The sequence below is a fragment of the Xyrauchen texanus genome, chromosome 2 (assembly GCF_025860055.1).
Source record: "Xyrauchen texanus isolate HMW12.3.18 chromosome 2, RBS_HiC_50CHRs, whole genome shotgun sequence".
Classification (NCBI taxonomy): Eukaryota; Metazoa; Chordata; class Actinopteri; order Cypriniformes; family Catostomidae; genus Xyrauchen; species Xyrauchen texanus.
The window spans coordinates 25406371-25427268 of NC_068277.1; the positions used below are offsets into that span (position 1 = coordinate 25406371).

Sequence of the window (20898 nt, forward strand, 5' to 3'; positions counted from 1 at the left end):
GATTCGCTTTCTGAATTGGGCCCATTCACTTCCATTGTAAGTGCCGCACTGTTTTTCCTTTTCCTTTGCTTTTTTTTCTTTTAAGAAAATATATTAAAGAAAATATGAGAAAAATATGAGGAAGAAAAGAAGCCAGAATATTTTATTAAGCGTTATTCTGCATTACACCTGCGTGTATAGATTAGATCAGGCACAAATGCAGACACCTATAAGGGTCCTTCAGCGCCTCTGCATTGCTAAGACGAATCGAAACTCGCGGAGCTGCTGCTGGAGTTGCTGGGGAGCGTCTGTTTTACCAGGAAATAACATCTAAAAACACTGAAACCCAACTGCCTCATACAAATATATCTTTCAATACAGTGAAAGTAAAGGTAAGACGCCGTTACCACAAGCATTGCTCCAGTCCTGAGTCACGAAAGCGACGTCCAGCTCGAGCTAGCAGCTAACGCACACAATTCGCAAACTCAAATAATCGTAAATCTGATCCTGTAATAGGTCTTTTGTTATTTGATGTTTACCTATATGTGTCCAGGTATTGTGTAAGTTACTACGTGTAACTCCTAGAGATGAAGACGACCAACAGTCTGACAATCCGGCCGAGAAGAATTGAGTCTGCTTGACTTAAAAATATCAGAATAATTACGTTTTAATTACATGCTTTCCGTGGATATGTAATGCAAGTTTTCTCTCTGTTCTTATGTTGATCAGTGACATCAGAATTCATGGAAAGCTAAAGTCAGGATTCACCGGACAAAATAAGGGTTTCAGTTCTGTAGGGATGGCTTATAGACCTTTGTTAGGTCTCTGGATTAAAATACAGACGTAGACAAAGACATGATAATTTAATTTATACCTGGGACTGTTTGTCTTGACTAGTGTAGCTCTTGTGAATGGTTTATTGTTATTATTAAAGTGATCTTTAGTTTGTATTTGCGCTCTTATGCAGTTTAGGTGAAGGTTTTATGCTTTGTCGTTTTTTTTATGCTTCTGAACTTTCTCTCTACAGATGCCATCAGTGACCATTGGCGACAATGCTGTTCAGTCCTCCAGTCCAGATTTGGGCTCCCCGCCATCTGAAGCCCTCAAGCAAGTTCTTGGTGTAATTGACAAGAAGGTTCGCAACATGGAAAAGAAAAAGGTAACCTAGGCATTTTGAATACTTGTGAATTGAGAAAAGACACAGAATTGCCCTAGATACAGTATGGTAATTACAGATTGCAAATGTTGGCACGTGTGCATTGAGGTCTATGTTTGAAACTAGTAATGACATATTTTCATACCCACCTTGTTGACTGACCAACTAAATACAACTAGCTTTATGTTGTACTGTGTTGCACAGTACATCTAAACCTGTGCGAACTGAACACACTATAAAAATAATATTGTTTTTTAATCATTTTTTTTTAATACATTGATGGTGGTGTTGGATTGGTTTTAAAGAATCACATGTGTAACACTATAAGACTGACATGGAAAGTAGAGCCCTTCCTATATGGTATTTTTGAGACCGATATCAGTTTTAGGGTGGGATTTACCGATATGGTGGCCGATATATTAAATGTTTGAGCTGAAATGAAAACTGACCTTTTCTATGTGGATTTTGCACTGATATGACTAAACAAAGGCACTCCGAATGCTGCTTTCTTAAATATTTTTATCAAAGAATATTTGACATTATTATACACGGTCAACCAATTCTAGAAATGAACACTGAGAAAATAAAGAATATATATAAATAGCTAAATAAACATTAGTACTGTATGTTCAGTATCAGTCAGTTGCTTTCCATTTAAATAAAGATTCAAATAAATGGATAAATAAAGTAGTACAGTTTAGTATCCATCAAATGCTGACTATTTTAATACTGCCAGTCAGTTAAGGGCAGGTTACAAAACAAGAAGCATTTACACCTGGGAGAAGATAAAGAGTGGTAACAGTGCTACACTGTATTCTGCTATACTAGTTCAGGGGAAACTTTTAACGGTGGAAAACCAGAATTAATGTGCGAGAACAAATCTAAAAATAAGAAAGGATGCAAATTTGTTGTTTTATTCATTACCGAATTAGCACTCTTGCCACCTGTGATCTCATAATACACCATACCTACCCGACTTGCATTTTTGCATAGCCGAATTTCAAACAGTACAAGTTAACATGCAACTAAAATGGACAGAAATCATGGAAGTTCTTGTAAAAGAAAATGTTTTAAACAAATAGTCAGTACTGAATTCGCAACCCAGCCAGTGCTTCTCGCAGCACTGTTTATGATGATCTGTGCGGCTGAGCGCTCGAGCCGCGTGTAAATGCACATCTCTGCGCTGATCTATCCATTGAGCAATGCTGACTGATCTGGGTAAAGCTGTTCCCTTTCGCATTTGGATATTTTATATTTCTCATACGGAACAAAACAGGGCAGAGCACAATCAGAAAGTTGTCAGCCAACTTTGTAGTCGCACCAGTGCGACCTCTTGCAAAGTTTAATCGCAATGTTAGGAAAAATTTGTCTGTCCGGAGCCCTGATTTATTTTTTTTATAGTGAAGCTCATAGAAATGTTTAGTGAAAGCAAACCAGAGAGTGTTAGATTACGATAGTGTTTAATCTTATCAAGAACTCCCAACAAATAACAAAATGTGGAGACTGACTCAGTGGTGTAATAAACGTTCCTTTCTTCAGGACCCTGTATTTTAAAGATAATTTTGTAAAAATCCAAATAACTTTACATATTTTTATTGTAAAGGGTTTAAACAATGTTTTCCTTGCTTGTTCAATGAACCATAAACAATGGATTAACATGCACCTGTGGAACGGTCATTAAGACACTTACAGCTTACAATTGATGGTAGGCAATTAAGGTCATAGTTCTATAAAAACTTAGGACACTAAAGAGACCTTTCTACTAACTCAGAAAAACACCAAAAGAAAGATGCCCATGGTCCCTGCTCATCTGCGTGAATGTGCCTTAGGCATGCTGTATGGAGGCATGAGGACTTCAAGGAAATAAATTGCAATGTCTGTACTGTGAGATGCCTAAGACAGCACTACAGGGAGGCAGGAAGGACAGCTGATCGTCCTCACAGTAGCAGACCACATGTAACAACACCTGCACAGGATCAGTACATCTGAATGTAACAAAGGCGGGACAGGTACTGGATGGCAACAACTGCCCGAGTTAAGCCAGGAACGCTCAATCCCTCCATCAGTGCTCAGACTGTCCACAATAGGCTGAGAGAGGCTTGACTGAGGGCTTGTAGGCCTATTGTAAGGCCGATCCTTACCAGACATCACCAGCAACAACGTCACCTATAGGCACAATCCCACCTTAGCTGGACCAGACAGGACTGGAAAAAGTGTTCTTCACTGACGAGTCGCGGTTTTGTCTCACCAGGTGTGATGGTCGGACTCACATTTATTGTTGAAGGAATGAGAAGAAATCTGGTGCAGTCCTTGAGGATGAGATGCACTGCAGTAATTAATGCTGCTGGTTGCCACACCAGATACTGATTGTTACTTTTGATTTTGACCCCCCTTTGTTCTGGGACACATTCCATTTCTGTTAGTCACATGTCTATTTGTCACATAATTTTGCTGAAAATAAAAGCAGTTGAAAGTGAGAGGATGTTTATATGGTGTCAGCTGATGTTTGTTTTCAGATTACTTTTTAATTTGCACTAGAAAATATGCATTTCACTTCTCACCATTAATAGGACCCAATTCTTCTGTTCAGGGCAAGCTGGATGATTACCAGACAAGGAAGAATAAAGGAGAACGGCTTAACCAGGATCAGCTGGTACGATTCCTCAGTAGATCAAGTATTACATCAGATGTTGTATTTTGGATTAAATGCTTTTTCTTTTATGTGTGATGTTTGTAGGAGGCTTTGTCTAAAGCTCAGGAGGTGGCTCACAACTTGGAGTTTGCTCGTGAGCTGCAGAAGAACTTTATGGCTTTAAATGTGGAGGTATGTTCTGTTGTCATTGGTGTTTTTAAAGCCAAACGGCTAACTTCACTTTTTGCTCTTAAGCTTTTGGCCTCAGAATCTAGCCTCAGTCTCATCATGATCTCATAATGGATAGTCATTTTTAACTTACGCCTCAGTCTCATTTCAATCTCAGCACTTTTTTGTCTTATCTCAACTCCAGCCTTTAGTCCGCCTTATCTAGGGATGTTCTGATACAGGTATCGATATTGGGTCCAATACTGCTCTCGCGTACTGTACATATACTCTTAAAAAAAGCTCAAATAACAAAAACTGATATTGAAAAACTGTCTGACGTACAAATGCCATTGCCTACATTCATTGTCATTCAGCATACAAATGAAAATCATTTGTCTTATTAAATAAAATAAATCTATATGAAATATGTCTACATGTGCTGCGCGCTTCAAAGTGAATGTGTGAAGCCGGCTGCTCATACACTGAAAACACATCTGAGCATCAAGCACACTCTGCGCTCTCTTCTATCACTACACGCATTCACCTTGAAGCATGCAGCATATACAAACTACATGTTTGTTCTTAGTTGCAGCCTTTTTTGGTTAAAGGAATGTTCTGGGTTCAATTGACAGCATTTGTAACATAATATTGATTAGCACAAAAATGTATTTCAACTTGTTCGTCATTTTTCTTTTTAAATAAAAAAAAATGGAACAAACTTACAATGGAAGTTAATGGGGCCAATCTGTAAACATTAAAATACTCAATGTTTCAAAAAAAAGTGTGATATAATCCCTTACTAACCTTTTCTGTGTAAAGTTATAGCCAATTTTATAACGTTGTTGCCATGATGATGTAATGTCAACAAAACATAAAACGAATGTACAAATTACGGTTTAAACAACTTAACAGCTTGTGTGCTTATATAAAATTATAAGCTTCACAGTGCTGGTTTTAAATCCTCCAAAAATTGGCCCAATTCACTTCCATTGTAAGTGCCTCATTGTATCTTCGATAGTAGCTTTTTTTTTTTTTTGGTCCTCTTTTCTCCAAATTTGGAATGCCAAATTCCCACTACTTAGTAGGTCCTCATGGTGGCGCGGTTACTCGCCTCAAGCCGGGTGGCAGAGGGCATCTTATGTGGCTCGCTGTGGATGACACCACGGAGACTCGCAGCATGTAAAGGCTCATGCTACTCTCTGTGATCCATGCGACACATGGTTACCCCATGTGATTACTCTCCCTAGCAACCGGGCCAATTCAGTTGCTTAGTAGTCCTGTCTGGAGCCACTCAGCACACCCTGGGTTCAAACTCGTGACTCAGGAGGTGGTAGTCGGGGTCAATACTCGCTGATAGTAGTCACAATAGTAGCTTTTTCTTTTTTTTTAAGAAAAGGAGGATCGGGTTGAAATAAATTTGTGGTAATCAACATTATGCCACAAATGCTGTATTAATTAATGAGCTTAACTTGTATTGAACCCAGAACATTCCTTTTATCACACTGGGTCATGTAGTGACCTGCTTTTTCTGGAGGTGTGAAGATCGTCTAGAAAACTGAAAGCGTTTCACTCGGCAATATGACAAAAATATATCACTACTGTATAGTTATGTACAATTCAGTGTACTACTACTGATAATAATAAATCAATAATTATATATAATTTGTAATAAATCTGTGATGCTCTGTCAAACAAATTAAAATGTTTTATTATGGCTTGTGTTGTGAGGATCTGTATAATTTACTTCATATGATAAAAAAATGCAATGTTATGTTGATAATTAATTGTTCTATTTTCATTTTATTACATTTTTTATGAATTCATATACATGATAGCCTTCATGATAAAATTAAGTTAAGCTGTCCAAAACGTTATTCAGATAAAACATTCTTGGGGCCCTACATTTTAGCATGTAGAGATGCTTCTGTTCATAAATTTATCTGCCAATTATATTTGTTTTTGTCTGTGACATTATACATTTGTAACTATTTTTGACAAAAAAAATTACAAAAATTTGTATGATGTCTTATGAGTTGCTGAAACCAATAAAATAATCAGGCAAGTTATCTTGGTTTTGTTTTAATTTATATAAGTCATAAACAAATAAAATATTATTATTGTGTGACCACTAAAAATTACTTCTTTTGATGATGTCTTTTGAGTAACCGTTACTAAAAATAATAAACATGCTTTTCTCAATTTAACTGCCTTAATGATCCCTTAACTGGATCATTACAAAAACGCAAACAAAAAATGGTTATTATCTGCAAGTACCGAAAAGGAAGTATCGGTACTTGTACTCAGGAAAATGGTATCAGGACATCCCTAGTCTCATATCGAATTAGCACTTTTCTTCAGAATTAACATTTTGTTTCTATTATAATTTCTGTCCATATTTAATATTTGCTGTTTGTTCTTTTTGTAGATCCAGAAAACTGTGAAAAAGGCGGCACGGCGGGAGCAGTTGAAGAGGGAGGAGGCAGACCGCAATAGACTGAAGGCGGTGCTGGAGGTTCAGTACCTTCTGGACCAACTGGGGGAGGAAAGCGTGAGGTGCGACCTGACTCAGTCCAGTGTGGAAGCTCCACTGCTCATAGAGTCTGAGCTCACTGCCCTGGACGAGTTCTACAAGCTGATTGGCCCTGAGCGGGACTCTAGTGTAAGGTGAGGGCATAGGGGCACAGCTTCCTTCTGCTCTCCATGTAAAAGTTTAGGTTGCAAGCTCCTATATGTTTTGTTTATTTGTGTTGGCAAAAAGTAAATTGAGTGCATTTATTCCAGGTTGGCGGAGCAGTTTGAGGACGCATCCATTCATTTGTGGGAGTTGTTGGAAGGAAGGGATAAAGCTGTGGCTGGAACCACATGTATGTATCTGTCAGTGAAGTATATCAACTTTGTAATCAAGCCAATATTTGCTCTCCAGTGAGTCTGAATGCCAACAGGACCGTCCCCTACTTGGCCTCCCTATGAATGGTTGCACTTGCTATTGCTTTTGAAAGCTGTGCTCTGTCTCTGGCCCATGAGGGTCAGCAGTGCTTCATGCTGACTTGTGGCCCATGTCAGCAACTGGGAAGGCAGCCAGTGGTGTGCACAAAATCCCTCTGCTGGAGGTTTCAATGATGGACAGGGCTTTCCCTCTCCTCTTTACACTGCAAGGTAAAACTATGCAGTAATTAAGCCAATGCTGAAACTGAGAAAAATGGCTTCAAATTTACCTGATTTTAGTGTGGATTTTATATTTGCTGTCATTTTCACTTGGCATAGGTGAGCCAAACAGAGACCCGATTTTGGTCATAACGTGACAATGTGTAGTTACTACACATTTAGTTACTACTACATTACAGCATTAAAGAATGCCCACCTTTTGGCTGTTGAGAATAAGTGAAGTTGATAGCTTTTATTTTGTCTTGTAACAGACAAAGCCCTTAAGGAAACCTTAAACAAGATGCTGCTAAGTGGGTACTTTGATCATGCTCAAACGCATCAGAATGGTGTTTGTGAAGAGGAGACGCGGACCGATGCTGCAGAGTCATCAGAGAGTGAGGACCGCCCTGCTGAGCCAGGTATAAATAAAACCAATCAAATCTTTGAACTAGGGGTGTTATGATGTATTGTGCTGCGATATATTGCAAAATAAAAATGTGACGATTTTAAAAATTAATTTTGATGTAACTGTTATTTTTATTCATTTCTCAATTTTGACCAAAAATTTTAACAGAGATCATAGTCAGCTCAGGACTGTGCATTATGCATTGGTCTGCATGATGCATAATTTGTAATCATAATTTACCCTTTTCACAGACCGGTTATGAGGCATTTCCGCCTTCTTTAACAATGTAAATTTAGCAAACATTTTTATTTCCAATTAAGAAAATATCTAGTGTAAATTTATAACATTGTTCTTTGTTATTATATTAACCTGGAAGATGTTTTAAAGTTACCGTAGCTGCGATGAAGCTACAAACACAGTTGCTGAGGAACTGAAAATTTGGCCTGTTTCTCTCTTATTGATATCAGCACTGTATATTTTTATCTTCTTTTGTAAAGCTGTGAAGACATAATCGTAGATATTTTTTTTTTTTTGCTGTTGGAGCAAATGGGTACGCAAAAAGTTAATTTGCTGTGGTCCCCCATTCACCGCCATTCAGGTTTAGCCAACTATGATGACTTCGTGGCATGCAGACTTGCAGTCCATACTGTGCTATGGATGTTACATATTATGAATTCATATACTTACTGCAATTATATCTGGAGTGGGATCATTTTGACAGTTTGCGATTAGTACTGTAATCACCATCTCTTATTGCTGTGCATTTTGCCCTCAAACAATTTTTTGTGGCCAGCTTGATGTTGTCATCAAATAAGTTAATGCATTTTCATGAAATTTGAGCTGTCAGTTTTTTTAATAAATATTTACAGTAATTCTTACCATTGATGAATTGAAGAAATGGCACATGGAGGTAAAGAATACATCGAACAAAGGCGCAAATATAAATATGTTCGTAGGCTACTTTGTAACATGAGTGCTGTGTCAGTCTCACCTTGATAGTTTGTTTGCATCCACTCAAACTTGCACACTCTGACCAAGCTTGTCTCTCACTCTTCTCGGCATGAGTCAGCGAGTGAGTGTGTCAATCCCGTTTAAAAAGCTCAAAAGAAATTCACAGTATGCTCTGCGCAAAGGGTAATAAAGTTTATCCTGAATAATTCCGTTGAGACGTCTACTCCTAAATGCTTATTTATTGGGTTGTGTTTCTAACAAAAACAAATGTAGTAGTTATTTCTCATTAACACTTTTAGCTAGTATCGTTCATATACAGTACTGTGCAAAAGCTTTAGGCACTTCTGAAAAATGTTGCATAGTGAGGATGTCTTAAAAAATAATGCCATAAATAGTTTTCATTTTTGAATTAACGTCATTGTCTTAGATACACCTGGGCACAGTGTTTCTTGGTAGTTGGTAGATAGGATGTTTAAACTTCTTGGAGAATTAGCCACAGTTCTTCTATCTATTTAGGCTGTCTCAATTTCTTCCATCTCTTCATGACTGACTGACTCTGTTCTGTTGGGGTCATGCCATCTGTTGGAGGGTTCTCTGTTCATCTTTTCTGTTCTATTATATTTGCAAAAGGAATGTTTTGGAGTCTAAAATATATATTTCCTATGGACACTAAAGCTGAAGATATAAATAACCATCCAAAAAATAACATTTTTGAAAGATATTTTGTGAGAGTAGTGCATTTTGCTAAAGTATATGGCCTATTTATAAAATGGTGGAAAAGGGGCGAGAGTGAAATCTGCATTGTGCGAGAGAGATTTAATAATAGTTCTGTATTAATCTACTAGTAAAGCTATGGGAGAATTTAATCCTAATAATGCTAAATATAATGTTTGATTTTATTTCATCAGTAAATTTATGTCCTTTTTTTTTCTTTACTGGAAAAGCCTGCATTTTCATTCATTTATTTCTGAAAATATATTAAATCGGTGACCAAACGTCTTTTGAAATTACAATATTTAAATGTATGTAATCAATGACCCTGTGCAAGCATCAGTATGTGTGCATATAAATGCATATAAAATTCTGTATTTTCAGCTAAGCTGAATTAGAAATATTTTTGTTCTGGTGTCATCATTGCCCTGTTCTGTGCAGATTTGTAGTCACAATAAATCACTGATAAATGATTAAGCATTTTAATGAGCCGTTATTTTAGTTTAGTTTTACTAGTAAAGGAAAATAACTTTTGCATATGTCATAAGTAAAATAAGTTAAAAGTAATCAAAGATAACTTTCAATCTTCACTTTCTTGATTTAAGGCTTTGTTTTAAGTTTTGTGAGTATTGAATAGTAAATTCAGTATCGTGAATAGGTCTGCAACTAACGATTTTGACAATCGATTAATCTAGGGATTATTCGGCGATTACTGCAACGATGAATCATTAGCTCTTAACTGATTATTCAGCTTGTACTTGACTTAAAAGTTTGTATTAAATGTGGTTACTAACAATAAAGAGGACAAAATCATCTTTTAAAAATACCTCTATATGAAATACACTGAATTAAAGGGAAAAGAACCTCTAATTAAGAAATTCACTGCAAAAAATCCTATTGTTATCAAGTGTTTTTGTCTTGTTTTCCATTTTAAATTTGTCTAAAAATTCTTCACATTTACTTGAGAAGCAACTTGTAAGATATTTGGACTTGCTTTAAGAGAATGTATCTTAAATATACACTACCAGACAAAAGTTTTGAAACACTTACTCGTTTTTTTTATTTTTTACATTTTAGAATAATAGTAAAGTCATCAAAACTATGGAATAACATAAATGTAACTGTGGGAATTATGTTGTGACTAAACATAATCCAAAATAAATAAAAACTGTTATATTTTAGCATCTTAAAAGTAGTCACCCTTTGTCTAGAATTTGCAGACATGTACCCTTGACATTTTCTCAACCAACTTCTTGAGGTATCACCCTGGGATGATTTTAAACAGTATTGGAGGAGTACCCATCTATGTTGAGCACTTATTGCCTGCTTTTCTTTATTATTTGGTCCAAGTCATCAATTTCAAAACCCTTTTTTTTATTATTATTAAATTTGAGTTTTATAATGAAATAAATTAATATGGTGACAATTATATTTTTGTCTACAAAACCAATTTCAAACAGTTAAGCATACGCCTTCAGATCAAAAGATTTTTAAGATCATGAGAAACATTTCAGTCAAGTGTTTCAAAAGGTTTGACTGGTAGTGTAAGTGTACTTCTGTGAGTGCAGTAAAGACAAAATATACTTCTATTCAAGATCTATTCTCTAAAAGCAAGAATACATTTCTTGTATGCTGCTGCTCAGGTTAATGCATCTTTTTAAAATAATTTTTAGACATTTTATTAAATTCAACATTCTCAGATAACTCACTTGTCTTCTGCAGTATCGATGCCAAAAGTAAATGTACTTTGTTTTAAAGGAGTTTTAGAGTTTTAAATGATATTTACATTGGAAAACAGGCCAAAACAAAAACCTATCAATATCGTATTTTGTTGCTGTATATAATGGGGCGAAGACTACAATCCCTCACTTTTCTGTTCACGTCAATCCATCTTTAACTCACAAAAAAACAAACTCCCTTATTAATAAAGCTGCTTATTGCCAATTTTCTTCATTATGAGAACTGCACGGTGACACATTATGATTCAATAAGTCAAGAGGCATCATGTTATAATCTAGCTGCATTAAACGTGCGTGCTCAAGGGACAAGCGTCCCGCAACTGTGTGTGCATCAGCCTGGTGTAGTTTCAATCTCTCTCCCCCTTAGATCAGGACATTTGTGTAACATATAGAAGAGGTGCTGACCACACAGAGTTTGTAGTGATTTACATGAGCTGCTTCCGTATTATTTTAACTTTAATAAAGCTATAACGCATTAAATATAATTGCATTTTAGATGTAATGCTGGGGTGTTTAAAGACACTCCTGCTCCACTTGTTCCACAACGAGAGTGCTTCTGTATTTACTTATTTTTGCATTATAATCCACTTATACTTTGCGATCTACATCACCTTAAGCTGTTTGGAGTGCATCTGTGAGCTGTGTTTTCTTCTCAGTCAGATACGAGCTGCAGTGCTGCTCTTGAGCGTTATCATTAGTTAATATGATCTCCTGTTACATTAAATGAGATTAAATGACTATTTGACAATGAAAATTTTTTGTCGACAATTTGTTATTGTTGACGTTGTCGATAATGTCAAATAATCTTGTGAACTAAACTGTGAGATGACTGGAACAAAAAAATGCTTCCAGCTGATTGCTCAAGATGTTGCTGTTTTTGTTTTCACAGAGGTGTCCACTCAAGAATATATTGAAACTACTGAGGTTGAAGCAACAGAGGTATGAACTGATATTCCCACTCTTTTTTTTACATATGCACCTGCTATAAATCTTGATGTTGAGTCTTGTTTTCTATATAGTTAATTTAGAAACTTTTTTTTTTTTTTTTTTTTTTTATTAGTATGTAAACAGACAGTTCATTCCAGAAGCCACCTACAGCAGCAGCGACAAAGAACGAGGAGGAGAGTGGAACACAAGCTCTCAGGTATGATGATGTTACCACCTGATGATAACAGATGATTACTCTTCTGTCAAAGTAGAAACTGTTAAATTAGCAGGTTTTGGATTTTAATTCGTTTTCAAAATGAACGGGGTCCTTATAGTCAAGGAAACGTGGAAATACCAGGAATTTTTTTTTTTTATTTACCTGGAGTCGCGACTTCGAATCCAGAGCATGCTGAGTCACTTCAGCCAGGTCTCCCAAGAAACCAAATTGGCATAGTTGCTAGGGAGGGTAGCGTCACATGGGGTAACCTCCTCTTGGTCGCTATAATGTGGTTCGCTCTCTGTGAGGCGTGTGGTAAATTGTGTGTGAATGCCGCAGAGAATGACGTGAAGCCTCCAAACACGCTACATCTCCGTGCTCATCAAGCCATGTGATAACAACTGAGATTTGTCCTCGCCACTTGGATTGAGGCAAGTCACTACGCCACCACGAGGACTTAGAGTGCATTGGGAATTGGTCATTCCAATTTGGGGAGAAAAAGGGGAGGGAAAACATTTTTTGATTTCCCGGCCTGGAAAAGTCATTTGTTAAAAAACAAATTAAAAACAAAAAGCGTTATGAAAATTTCCACTTGTTTGTTTTTTCTTTCTAGTTTTCCACTGCTCTAAACAACCACTCACAAACTGCAATATATGTATGTTTAAGTCTGTTAACTCTATTGATTGGTATCTGACAAGTAAATTAAAATCATCCCAGCATTCTTTATTCAAAATCTTTATTCAGAAATCATGGGAAATACTTTTGTCAAAAAGTGTGGGAACCCTAGATTACGTTAGATTGCGACTGAGCATTCCTTTGCTAATATATTCAGGATTTATCAGTATGCATTAGTCTTTAAACAAAAATTTTGATGTGGCCATATTCATCTCTCAATGTGGTTTTAGTGATCTGATTGCAGTGTATCTCCAAGATGCATTGCGTGCAGTTAACAATCATATTTAGTGTTGTCCTTTTGTAATCGGATCACCTGAGAGGGATGTTAAAATACCAGATGTCTTTGCCTATGTTTTCCAACTCTTCATGCTATCCTCTTTTTTTTTTTTTTTTCAGGCAGTGAGCTCTCTCCAGCAGCAGCAGCTTCCTGCATCCACAAGCCCATCTCTTGTCAGCTCAGAACCACACATGCTGAACACAGTCCTGCCTCCCCCTTCAACAGACCCAGTGGTCAGGAAGCAGGTAGTCCAAGATCTCATGGCTCAAATGCAGGGTACCTTCAACTTCATGCAGGTAAGGAGCACAATTCCTTAGTCCTCTCGTGTATCATCTTCAAGCGCAGCTCTGATTTTTTTAATTTTTTTTATGCATTTGTGATTCAGGACTCCATGCTGGATTTTGAGGGACCACCTTTAGATCCTGCCATTGTTTCAGCACAACCCATGAAACCTGCGCAGATGGTCTGTCCACCAAGTTAGTGTATATATTTTGGCTTTAATGCTGGTATTGTTGGATGGTAGTTAGTTTACTGTAGTAGAATGAATCAAGCAATCCATCTATTTTAAAGTTCTACAATGCTACTCTTTAGCTGACACAGATTCCAGACTTCCCCAACACAAAACACTTGCTGTGCAGCCAGAACCCATCCAAGTAAGTTGCTTTTGGATAGATGTTGTTTCATAGTCCTGCATTGTGACATGCTATGCTCTATATCTAGAACTGTTTTAAACAGAATTTTTCTAATTCAATTGGTTTTTCGGCACATAGTTTTTAGGACCATATTAATTAATTGATACTGCATGGAACGTTGGTACCTTTTAAACATGTATCACATTGCAGGTTAAGTGAACTCCAAAAAGCTAAAGCAGATTGAAAAACTTTAATGAAATGTTAACCAGATACAACATCAAAGTGTTATTTAGTTTCCCCAACATGTACATTTTGTCAACTAACCATTAGCAGAACAACATGCTTTTATACATATTTTCTGTCTGGAATTAGCTAGTGTTCCTGAATCACTCTCGATTTCCTTCTAAGGTACCTATGATTCCCCCTCCAAAAGAGGCATATTCCTCTACACCCCCCGTCTACCAGTCCCCTCATATCTCTGAGCCCGGACCACAGACAGACTCCATTGACCCCCTCCAGGTAAAACTATATGCTATATTTTTTGTTGTTTCAGATGCTGTGTGTAGACTTTGGATTGGATATGTGAGTGATGTAGAATGTACACACCCTAGGTCTCCATGCCCCTGTCGTCCGAGCAGCCCCCCACCCCTTCCTCTCAGCCCCAGGTGTTTCAGCCTGTCTCCAAACCCCTTCACAGCGGCATCAACGTTAATGCAGCTCCATTCCAGTCCATGCAAGCGGTAGGCCTCAACCTGTTTGCCCCACCCTCTACACCTTCATTCCCTCACAGTTTGTCTGCCCATTTTGCTTCTGTTTTGTTTTTCATGACATGTATCAGGCTTGTTTTTTGAAAAGGATAATTAAGCTCTTTTCTACTAACATTATCCTTTGAGTAGGTTTGTTGTTTGCTATAAGCCCATTGCCTACCATTTGTGGACTAGCAATCAGTCTCACACACACACAAGTCCCGTGACATTCTGGTCTGGCTTTTCAACTTGAAATAATTAACCCCAGGTAAACGGAATCTTGTGTTTTCATGTTTCTTCACACTTTTCGTACTTTACCCTTATTATAATAGTTAACTCTGGGTATTAATATTCCGAGGTTACACACGGTGTATGTATTTGTAAACACCGGGTTGATGTTCTTATTTGCCTATTTGCGATGTCAATAACAGGGCTCAACATGAACGCTTGTCTGGGACATGTAGATTTTTGAAGGCGCAAATGAAAGACTAGACAAGTACCCAAAAAAACAACTGGTTGTATTATTGATATAGCCGAGGCCTGTCACTTATTTTGTAGTTCATATTCTGCTGTTGAAAAAAATCCAGAGCACGTAATTATATAATTCGCTAGCAATCAAGTACTGTCTGCACACTGACTGGCTGACTGATTGACAAGCGGCTTATGGGTGTGCGTTAAACGTGTGTGTGCTCCAAGGACCATCGTCATAATTCGGATGCACATCTGAACAGTCAAATACATTTGAAAATTTTGCAAAAGCATTCATGTAAACACTTCAGTTGTCTGAAGTGAATGTGAACAGTGGGGGAGAAGCGGACTTGTCAATGTAGGACTTGTTAGTGTAACCTAATAGACCTGTAGCTATATTGTGTGTCGTCAATGTTAATCAAATGACCATAAGAAAGAGAAAAGCACTCAATGCTCTTGATTGGATAACTTCAGTAGCTTTAAAAATTATTATTCTATTACAATCATGTTTTAAAGATTAGTATTAGTTTATCACATTTCATTCTGAATGTTTACTTAAATTGTGTTTTTTTTTATTATTATAAAAATAATATATATAAAATAATAATATCATCACTGACTGTTTACTAGTCATAAATTAGTACTTAAGAACTTATTCTTAATAAATTAGTTTGATATTTGTTGTGCTATTAAAGCTGGTATCAAGAATTATAAAATATCTATGTTACAGCCAGATCATTAAAGACTGCACCATAAAGGGGAGACAAACACAAGATGATAAAGATGTAAAGAAATAGATGTATTATAAATGAGTTTAAATGAGCAAAGAATTATCAGAATTTGTCTAGTAGTTTAAAAAAAAACAAATAACATATGGAGCGGATAGTTGCAGATGAGTAGAGTTGTGACTCCTAGAGAGGTGATCCTACCCTAAAAAAAAATCAATTAAACAATTACTTACTACATGTGACGTGACTACAAATGACTGCTCATGACTACAAGTTCCATAAGCCATAGCATCAAAAACAACCACAGCACACTCCCATTATGAATCCTACCTAATCACACTGAACTACGAAGACTTGCCACAAGTCACTGAAGATCCTCTTCAAACAAACAAGTTAGGCACAAAGGAGGAGCAGCGTTTCCCCTGCTTACTAAATTGTGACTTCGCAATTAACACAAGTGAGTGTCCCCATGATTAATGAATAATGAGAATCTCCAGTTCCTAACTAAAATACAAAACTAACTAAACCCTATCTAGTCTTCAAATGTGTGACCGGCTAAACTCAAAGCTCTGTTAACAATTAGTCACTGAGACAAAGTCAGAAAGCGTATCCCCGACAGAGATGTAAACATCTGCCCAGAATAACCATCAAAAATAAGAAAGGAAAAATACTAAACAAAAACAACAAATAGTGCTCCGTAGGAAGGATTGCATAGGCAATCCAGATGGAAACGCACTTTAACTAACTGAATGGAGTTAACTAATTCACAAAGGTGAGCACTCAAATCACATACCAGCACAGCTCCATATGATTCTGGACGAGCCTCCCAATTTGTTACGGCCAGCTCGTTAAAGACCACAACATAAAGGGCACTCAAACACAAGACGTAATTAAGGAAATAGATTTATTATAAATTAGTTTAAATTAACAAAGAATATCTGAATTTTTCGAGGGGTTTAAATAATACAAATATATGGAGCTGATGGTTGCAGGTGAGTATTGAGCAGAGAGTTGTGACTCCTCTATAGAGGTGATACTACCCCAAAGAGAGAGCAGACTGAACAAAAGATTAAACGATTACTTCCCTGAGCCAACCAGAAACTGTCCCACACTGCCACCATAGGACAGGAAGGCCAGTGTCTGAACACTACTGACCACTGAAATTGTTATTTTGTGACCGTGTGTGTATGTGTAATATATATAATCTCGATCGTGCTGGTAGATCTTACTGCAATACAATTATGAAAAAGTAGTTCTCATTCCATAGAACAGTGAGCACCCCTGCTGTAAATGATGGCGATGGACGCTTTTATTTTACTACAATTTGTAAAATAATATAACTACCAAATGACAATAGTTTCCTTCCCTGCACAGTTTACATTTATGTTGCAGACAATTGAGTTTGATTCATAGGTATATTATTAGGTTTGGCATCCTTCCTTACTTTTAGAAAACATACAACCAAAACTTTGAGATTTTACTTAAGCTATTACTTAAATGTCCTTTTCTTTTTTTCTCTCTCTGGACAAGTTTTCTCCTACAACTTTGACCAATTTACCTGTCCATGGACAAGTACATGACTGCTTAATGTCAAGCCCTGAAATAACAATGATTACACATACAGCTCGTGAAGGACAAGCAACCTGTATATGGAGCTGTCTTCTGTGGAAATGTTGCCAAGCAAATCAACTCTGTGCATCCATCGTCTTCTGAAATATGCCACAAACATGGAATACTGTCTCATCATGGCAGTTATCGTGTTTGCCATCACTGTTCAACCCTTTATCGGTTTCCCTCAGATGGAGAACGTAAACATTGTGTGAAAGTTGCAGCGACTGGACAAAACGCATTGATATTAAATGAGGTTAGCGCTCATGGATCGTTTGATATATTGTGTGATGTTAATCAACTTTCTAAAACATTCTAACACTGCATCGTTACACACTGTATCTCTTTGGCACCTCATTGTGGGGTTAACCCTGAAAAAGTGGTGCTAACCCTGCTCCGGAGCAGAGTTTCAAAACCCCAGGTAAAAGGGGGTTCTAACCCTCTTTTGAAATTATATAAGTGTTAAATGTTTCTTTACCAGAGTTTAAGTGCAGTGTGAAAAGCCCTTTTAAAAAGTCTCTTTTGATAAGCCATGCAAGTCGATACTCTTTCCCTCTCCCCCCTTAGGTGTTCAATATGAACGCTCCAGTTCCTCCAACCAATGAGATGGACTCTCAAAAGATTTCCAGTCAGTACCAGAGTAGTTATGGCCAGGGTTTCAGCACACAGGCCACCCTTCCAGCTGAGCAGCAGGAAATGCCTCAGGAATCCATGCAGTCAGGTAAGAGGAAACCATTTCTGGGATTTGCTGCTAAAATTGTACCATATTACTCCAGTATGGTTTTTCTTAAGGCTAGAGTATACTTTGTTTTTCTGCAAGCTTTTATGGCATTATGGTCAATGCTCTAGCCTTTCAAATTGTACTCTTTTGACCACAGGTCTGTACGAACATGTTTGTCGCTTGTGCACAGTGATATTCTTTACAGTAGAGTAAACTCCCTGTGCGTGTGCAGACGACATGGACAGTGGAGAGTCTGCACGGACTGTGCCAACAACAGTTTACAGGAGATGTAGCGGTCTGTCTTTTTAATGTTGTTTCAAAACTGCAAACTATTGTAAATTATTTGTATTCTTTTTTTCTTAGTAGGCAGCCCTTTCCATTCTCAAGACCAAGGTATTCCATCTGCAGGGGGGCACCAGTCTGTACCTCAGCAGCCCTCAGGGCAGGGCACCGGTTTTGGGCGGCCAGGTCAGTCCATTTACAGCAACAGAGCAATGCCACGTGCTGGACCCAGAAATCCCAGAGGGGCTATGAATGGCTACCGCGGACCATCCAATGGATTTAGAGGTCAGATATGCCCTTCTCTTTTTTTTTTTATTGTTAGCAAGATATATTGGTCTGAAACGTATGTTGAAACATGGTTTCTTGTATTTTTAGGTGGATATGATGGGTATAGCGCTCCATTCCCAAACACCGGATATGGGCAGACTCAGTTCAGCACTCCAAGAGATTACTCCAACAGCACCTACCAACGGGTAACTTCATGAAAAATAATGCTGGGAAAACTTGGTAGATTGGTGAACATTTGAGAAGTCAGATATGAAACAAAAAGTGGTTGTGATTGTTGAGTATGTATTAAAGTCTGTCTTGCATCTTTATAGGATGGATATCAGCAAAGCTTCAAGCGAGGAGCCACCCAGGGACCTCGAGGTTGCTCTCGAGGTAATGCTCAAGTGATGCGATCCTAAAAGATTTGGGAAGACTTTTTCTTTTTGGCCACTTTGAACATTCAGTTATTGAGAATGTTTTCCCCAGCCCATATTTTTACACCTATCTGTGGATTTGTTTTTGGCTTATTCCTTAAAGTAAGCCTGCTTTGATAGTTTTAATATACTAATGTGTTTTACACAGACTCGTGCAGAGCTGGAACTGTCAGTGTTGTGATTTTTCAGCCAGGTCCTGTTTAAAACATAGATATTCCTGTAAACTTGAAAGATTTTCATTTATTTTTTTTATAAAATAAAATGCAAAAAGTTAACTCTGTCTTTCCAATTCATAGGAGTGTTTTAATGTTGTGTTGGCCGCCCCCCATACATTTGCCTGTGTTTTGGGTACTGAAGGCATTACTTTTTATTTATTATTTTTTTCAGCCCATTTCATTTGAAGAGTTTTTCTGCTGTCCTGCCCTTTGTATGCTCATGTCATGAGAGAATGTTTCAATAAAGATGTGTTGCATTACCTGCTTGTCTGCTGCTGCTTTCTTTTTGCTCTCTGTGCTCGGAACATCCTCTCACCTGTCCTTGTAACCTTTGCTAAAGAGGTGGGGATTGACTTTGCTTCCTTTAGTCTTCTAAGAGGGTGACAAGGGATTGGCCAGTTTTATTTTGTCAGTTTTCTGCAACTGCTGTTTGCTTTGCCTCTTACATCATGTACCGCATCCTGCTTTTCAGCAAGACTGAATTGGGTGTGAAGTATTGATTGAACGCATTAGCCCTATATTTGCCTTCTGTCTGGGAAGTGACCTCTGGCATTGCTCCAAATCCAGCAACAACTGATTTGAACAAACTTTTTTCCTCTACCTTGCTAAGTTAAATTATCTTACTTGACCTGTAGTTTAACAGGCATTTGAAGCTGATGTGATTTCATCTTAAAGAGTACCGTTTCCTTTAATTATAAAGAGGGTTTAAAAACCATTTATCCTCAAGTGTATTACATTTACTGTGCTTTGTTCTATGTATGTCACTTCAACCACAATATAGTGGTATGAGTAATTGAGGTTCTAGTGATCTCTGGATGTCTTGCACATTAATCTATTTTGTGTAATTTGAAGCATTTACACTATGCATTTTTAGACTTTGTAATTTCTGCACCACTAAAGGCACTTAACAGAATCGAAGGAATCTTTTTGCTTGAGCTACCTCTCTATGTCAGCCTTTAACATTGGAAGATCAGGAGAGTATTTTATCGCTAGTGATGCAGAAGTTACAAACTGCACTTTTTAATTGTAGCATAATATGAGAGATGTACTCCATACCAGCTGTAGTGAATATTGGTTTCTCAAGAGCTCCCACTATTTAGAGTGATTACTGTATTTGCCAAATAAATGATTGAATGACACTAGCTAGTATTTAACCTCGCATTGATTTTCTTATGTATTTGGGTTTCAGGACGAGGGGGACAATATCGGTCCAGCAGAGGAATGGTTCCCATGGCTGCACAACAAACCAACTAAACTCAATATTTTAGCCGTTATCAGCCCTGTTCAACCCTCTAATCTCTTCCACCCATTGGATTCCTAAACATGACCCGTGCCCCTCCATACCATGTAGTTAGATGACATCTTGGTAATAAAGGACTCAATTAATGGATTTGGGGAAATTATATCAATGAGACTATAGCACTCCAAGCGCTTGCTCTCAATCATATGTTATATCATAGCCTTCAAACATTTGAGACAGAACACGTGCCTTTTAATTATGGGTGATTTGTTTTTGATTAGACAAGGTTGGGAAATTAGTTGTTACACGTAGCTGGGAACAGCCACTAGATTCTGAATGTGAAGTACACCGTATACCAAAGGCACTTTGATTTTGGCTGAACATTTAGTGAATATGAAGAATTTACTTGTATGAACTGTATTGTAACTTGATTTTCGAATTTTTTTGACTTAGCAAAATGTTTTACAGAAAATGCATTGCACTGTATGTGGCTGAATGACTGCTTTGTTTTATTTCTTCCAATTACTGTTGATAAGGTTTAATGCTAACAAATAAATGATTTTTGAAGGACAAAG

General features: G+C 37.4%; 1 protein-coding gene across 2 annotated transcripts; it reads left to right on the plus strand.

Moving 5' to 3' along the window:
* The first annotated feature begins 226 nt into the window (after positions 1-226).
* On the plus strand, positions 227-20818 carry LOC127657174 (caprin-1-like). 2 transcript variants are annotated; one of them, XM_052145852.1, is made up of 19 exons: positions 227-371; positions 1007-1138; positions 3726-3788; positions 3873-3959; positions 6361-6599; positions 6717-6799; positions 7352-7498; positions 11776-11825; positions 11947-12030; positions 13102-13278; positions 13368-13458; positions 13574-13635; positions 14023-14133; positions 14226-14354; positions 17732-17885; positions 18249-18452; positions 18543-18640; positions 18767-18827; positions 20273-20818. In XM_052145852.1, the coding sequence occupies exons 2-19, from the start codon at positions 1007-1009 to the stop codon at positions 20335-20337; spliced, it is 2037 nt and encodes a 678-aa protein (XP_052001812.1). In that variant the 5' UTR covers positions 227-371; the 3' UTR covers positions 20338-20818. The 2 variants fall into 2 exon arrangements, with proteins under 2 accessions (XP_052001812.1, XP_052001822.1); XM_052145862.1 differs by having other exon boundaries at positions 18252-18452.
* The last annotated feature ends 80 nt before the right edge of the window (positions 20819-20898 follow it).

What these genes read in the sequence shown, in the direction of transcription:
- LOC127657174 (XM_052145852.1), top strand. Translation starts at nt 1,007, where the DNA reads ATGCCATCAGTGACCATTGGCGACAATGCTGTTCAGTCCTCCAGTCCA. An exon ending in GAGCGGGACTCTAGTGTAAG is followed by an intron (nt 6,600 to 6,716) that starts GTGAGGGCATAG and finishes CATTTATTCCAG; the next exon opens with GTTGGCGGAGCAGTTTGAGG. An exon ending in TCAGGAATCCATGCAGTCAG is followed by an intron (nt 17,886 to 18,248) that starts GTAAGAGGAAAC and finishes TTTTTTTCTTAG; the next exon opens with TAGGCAGCCCTTTCCATTCT.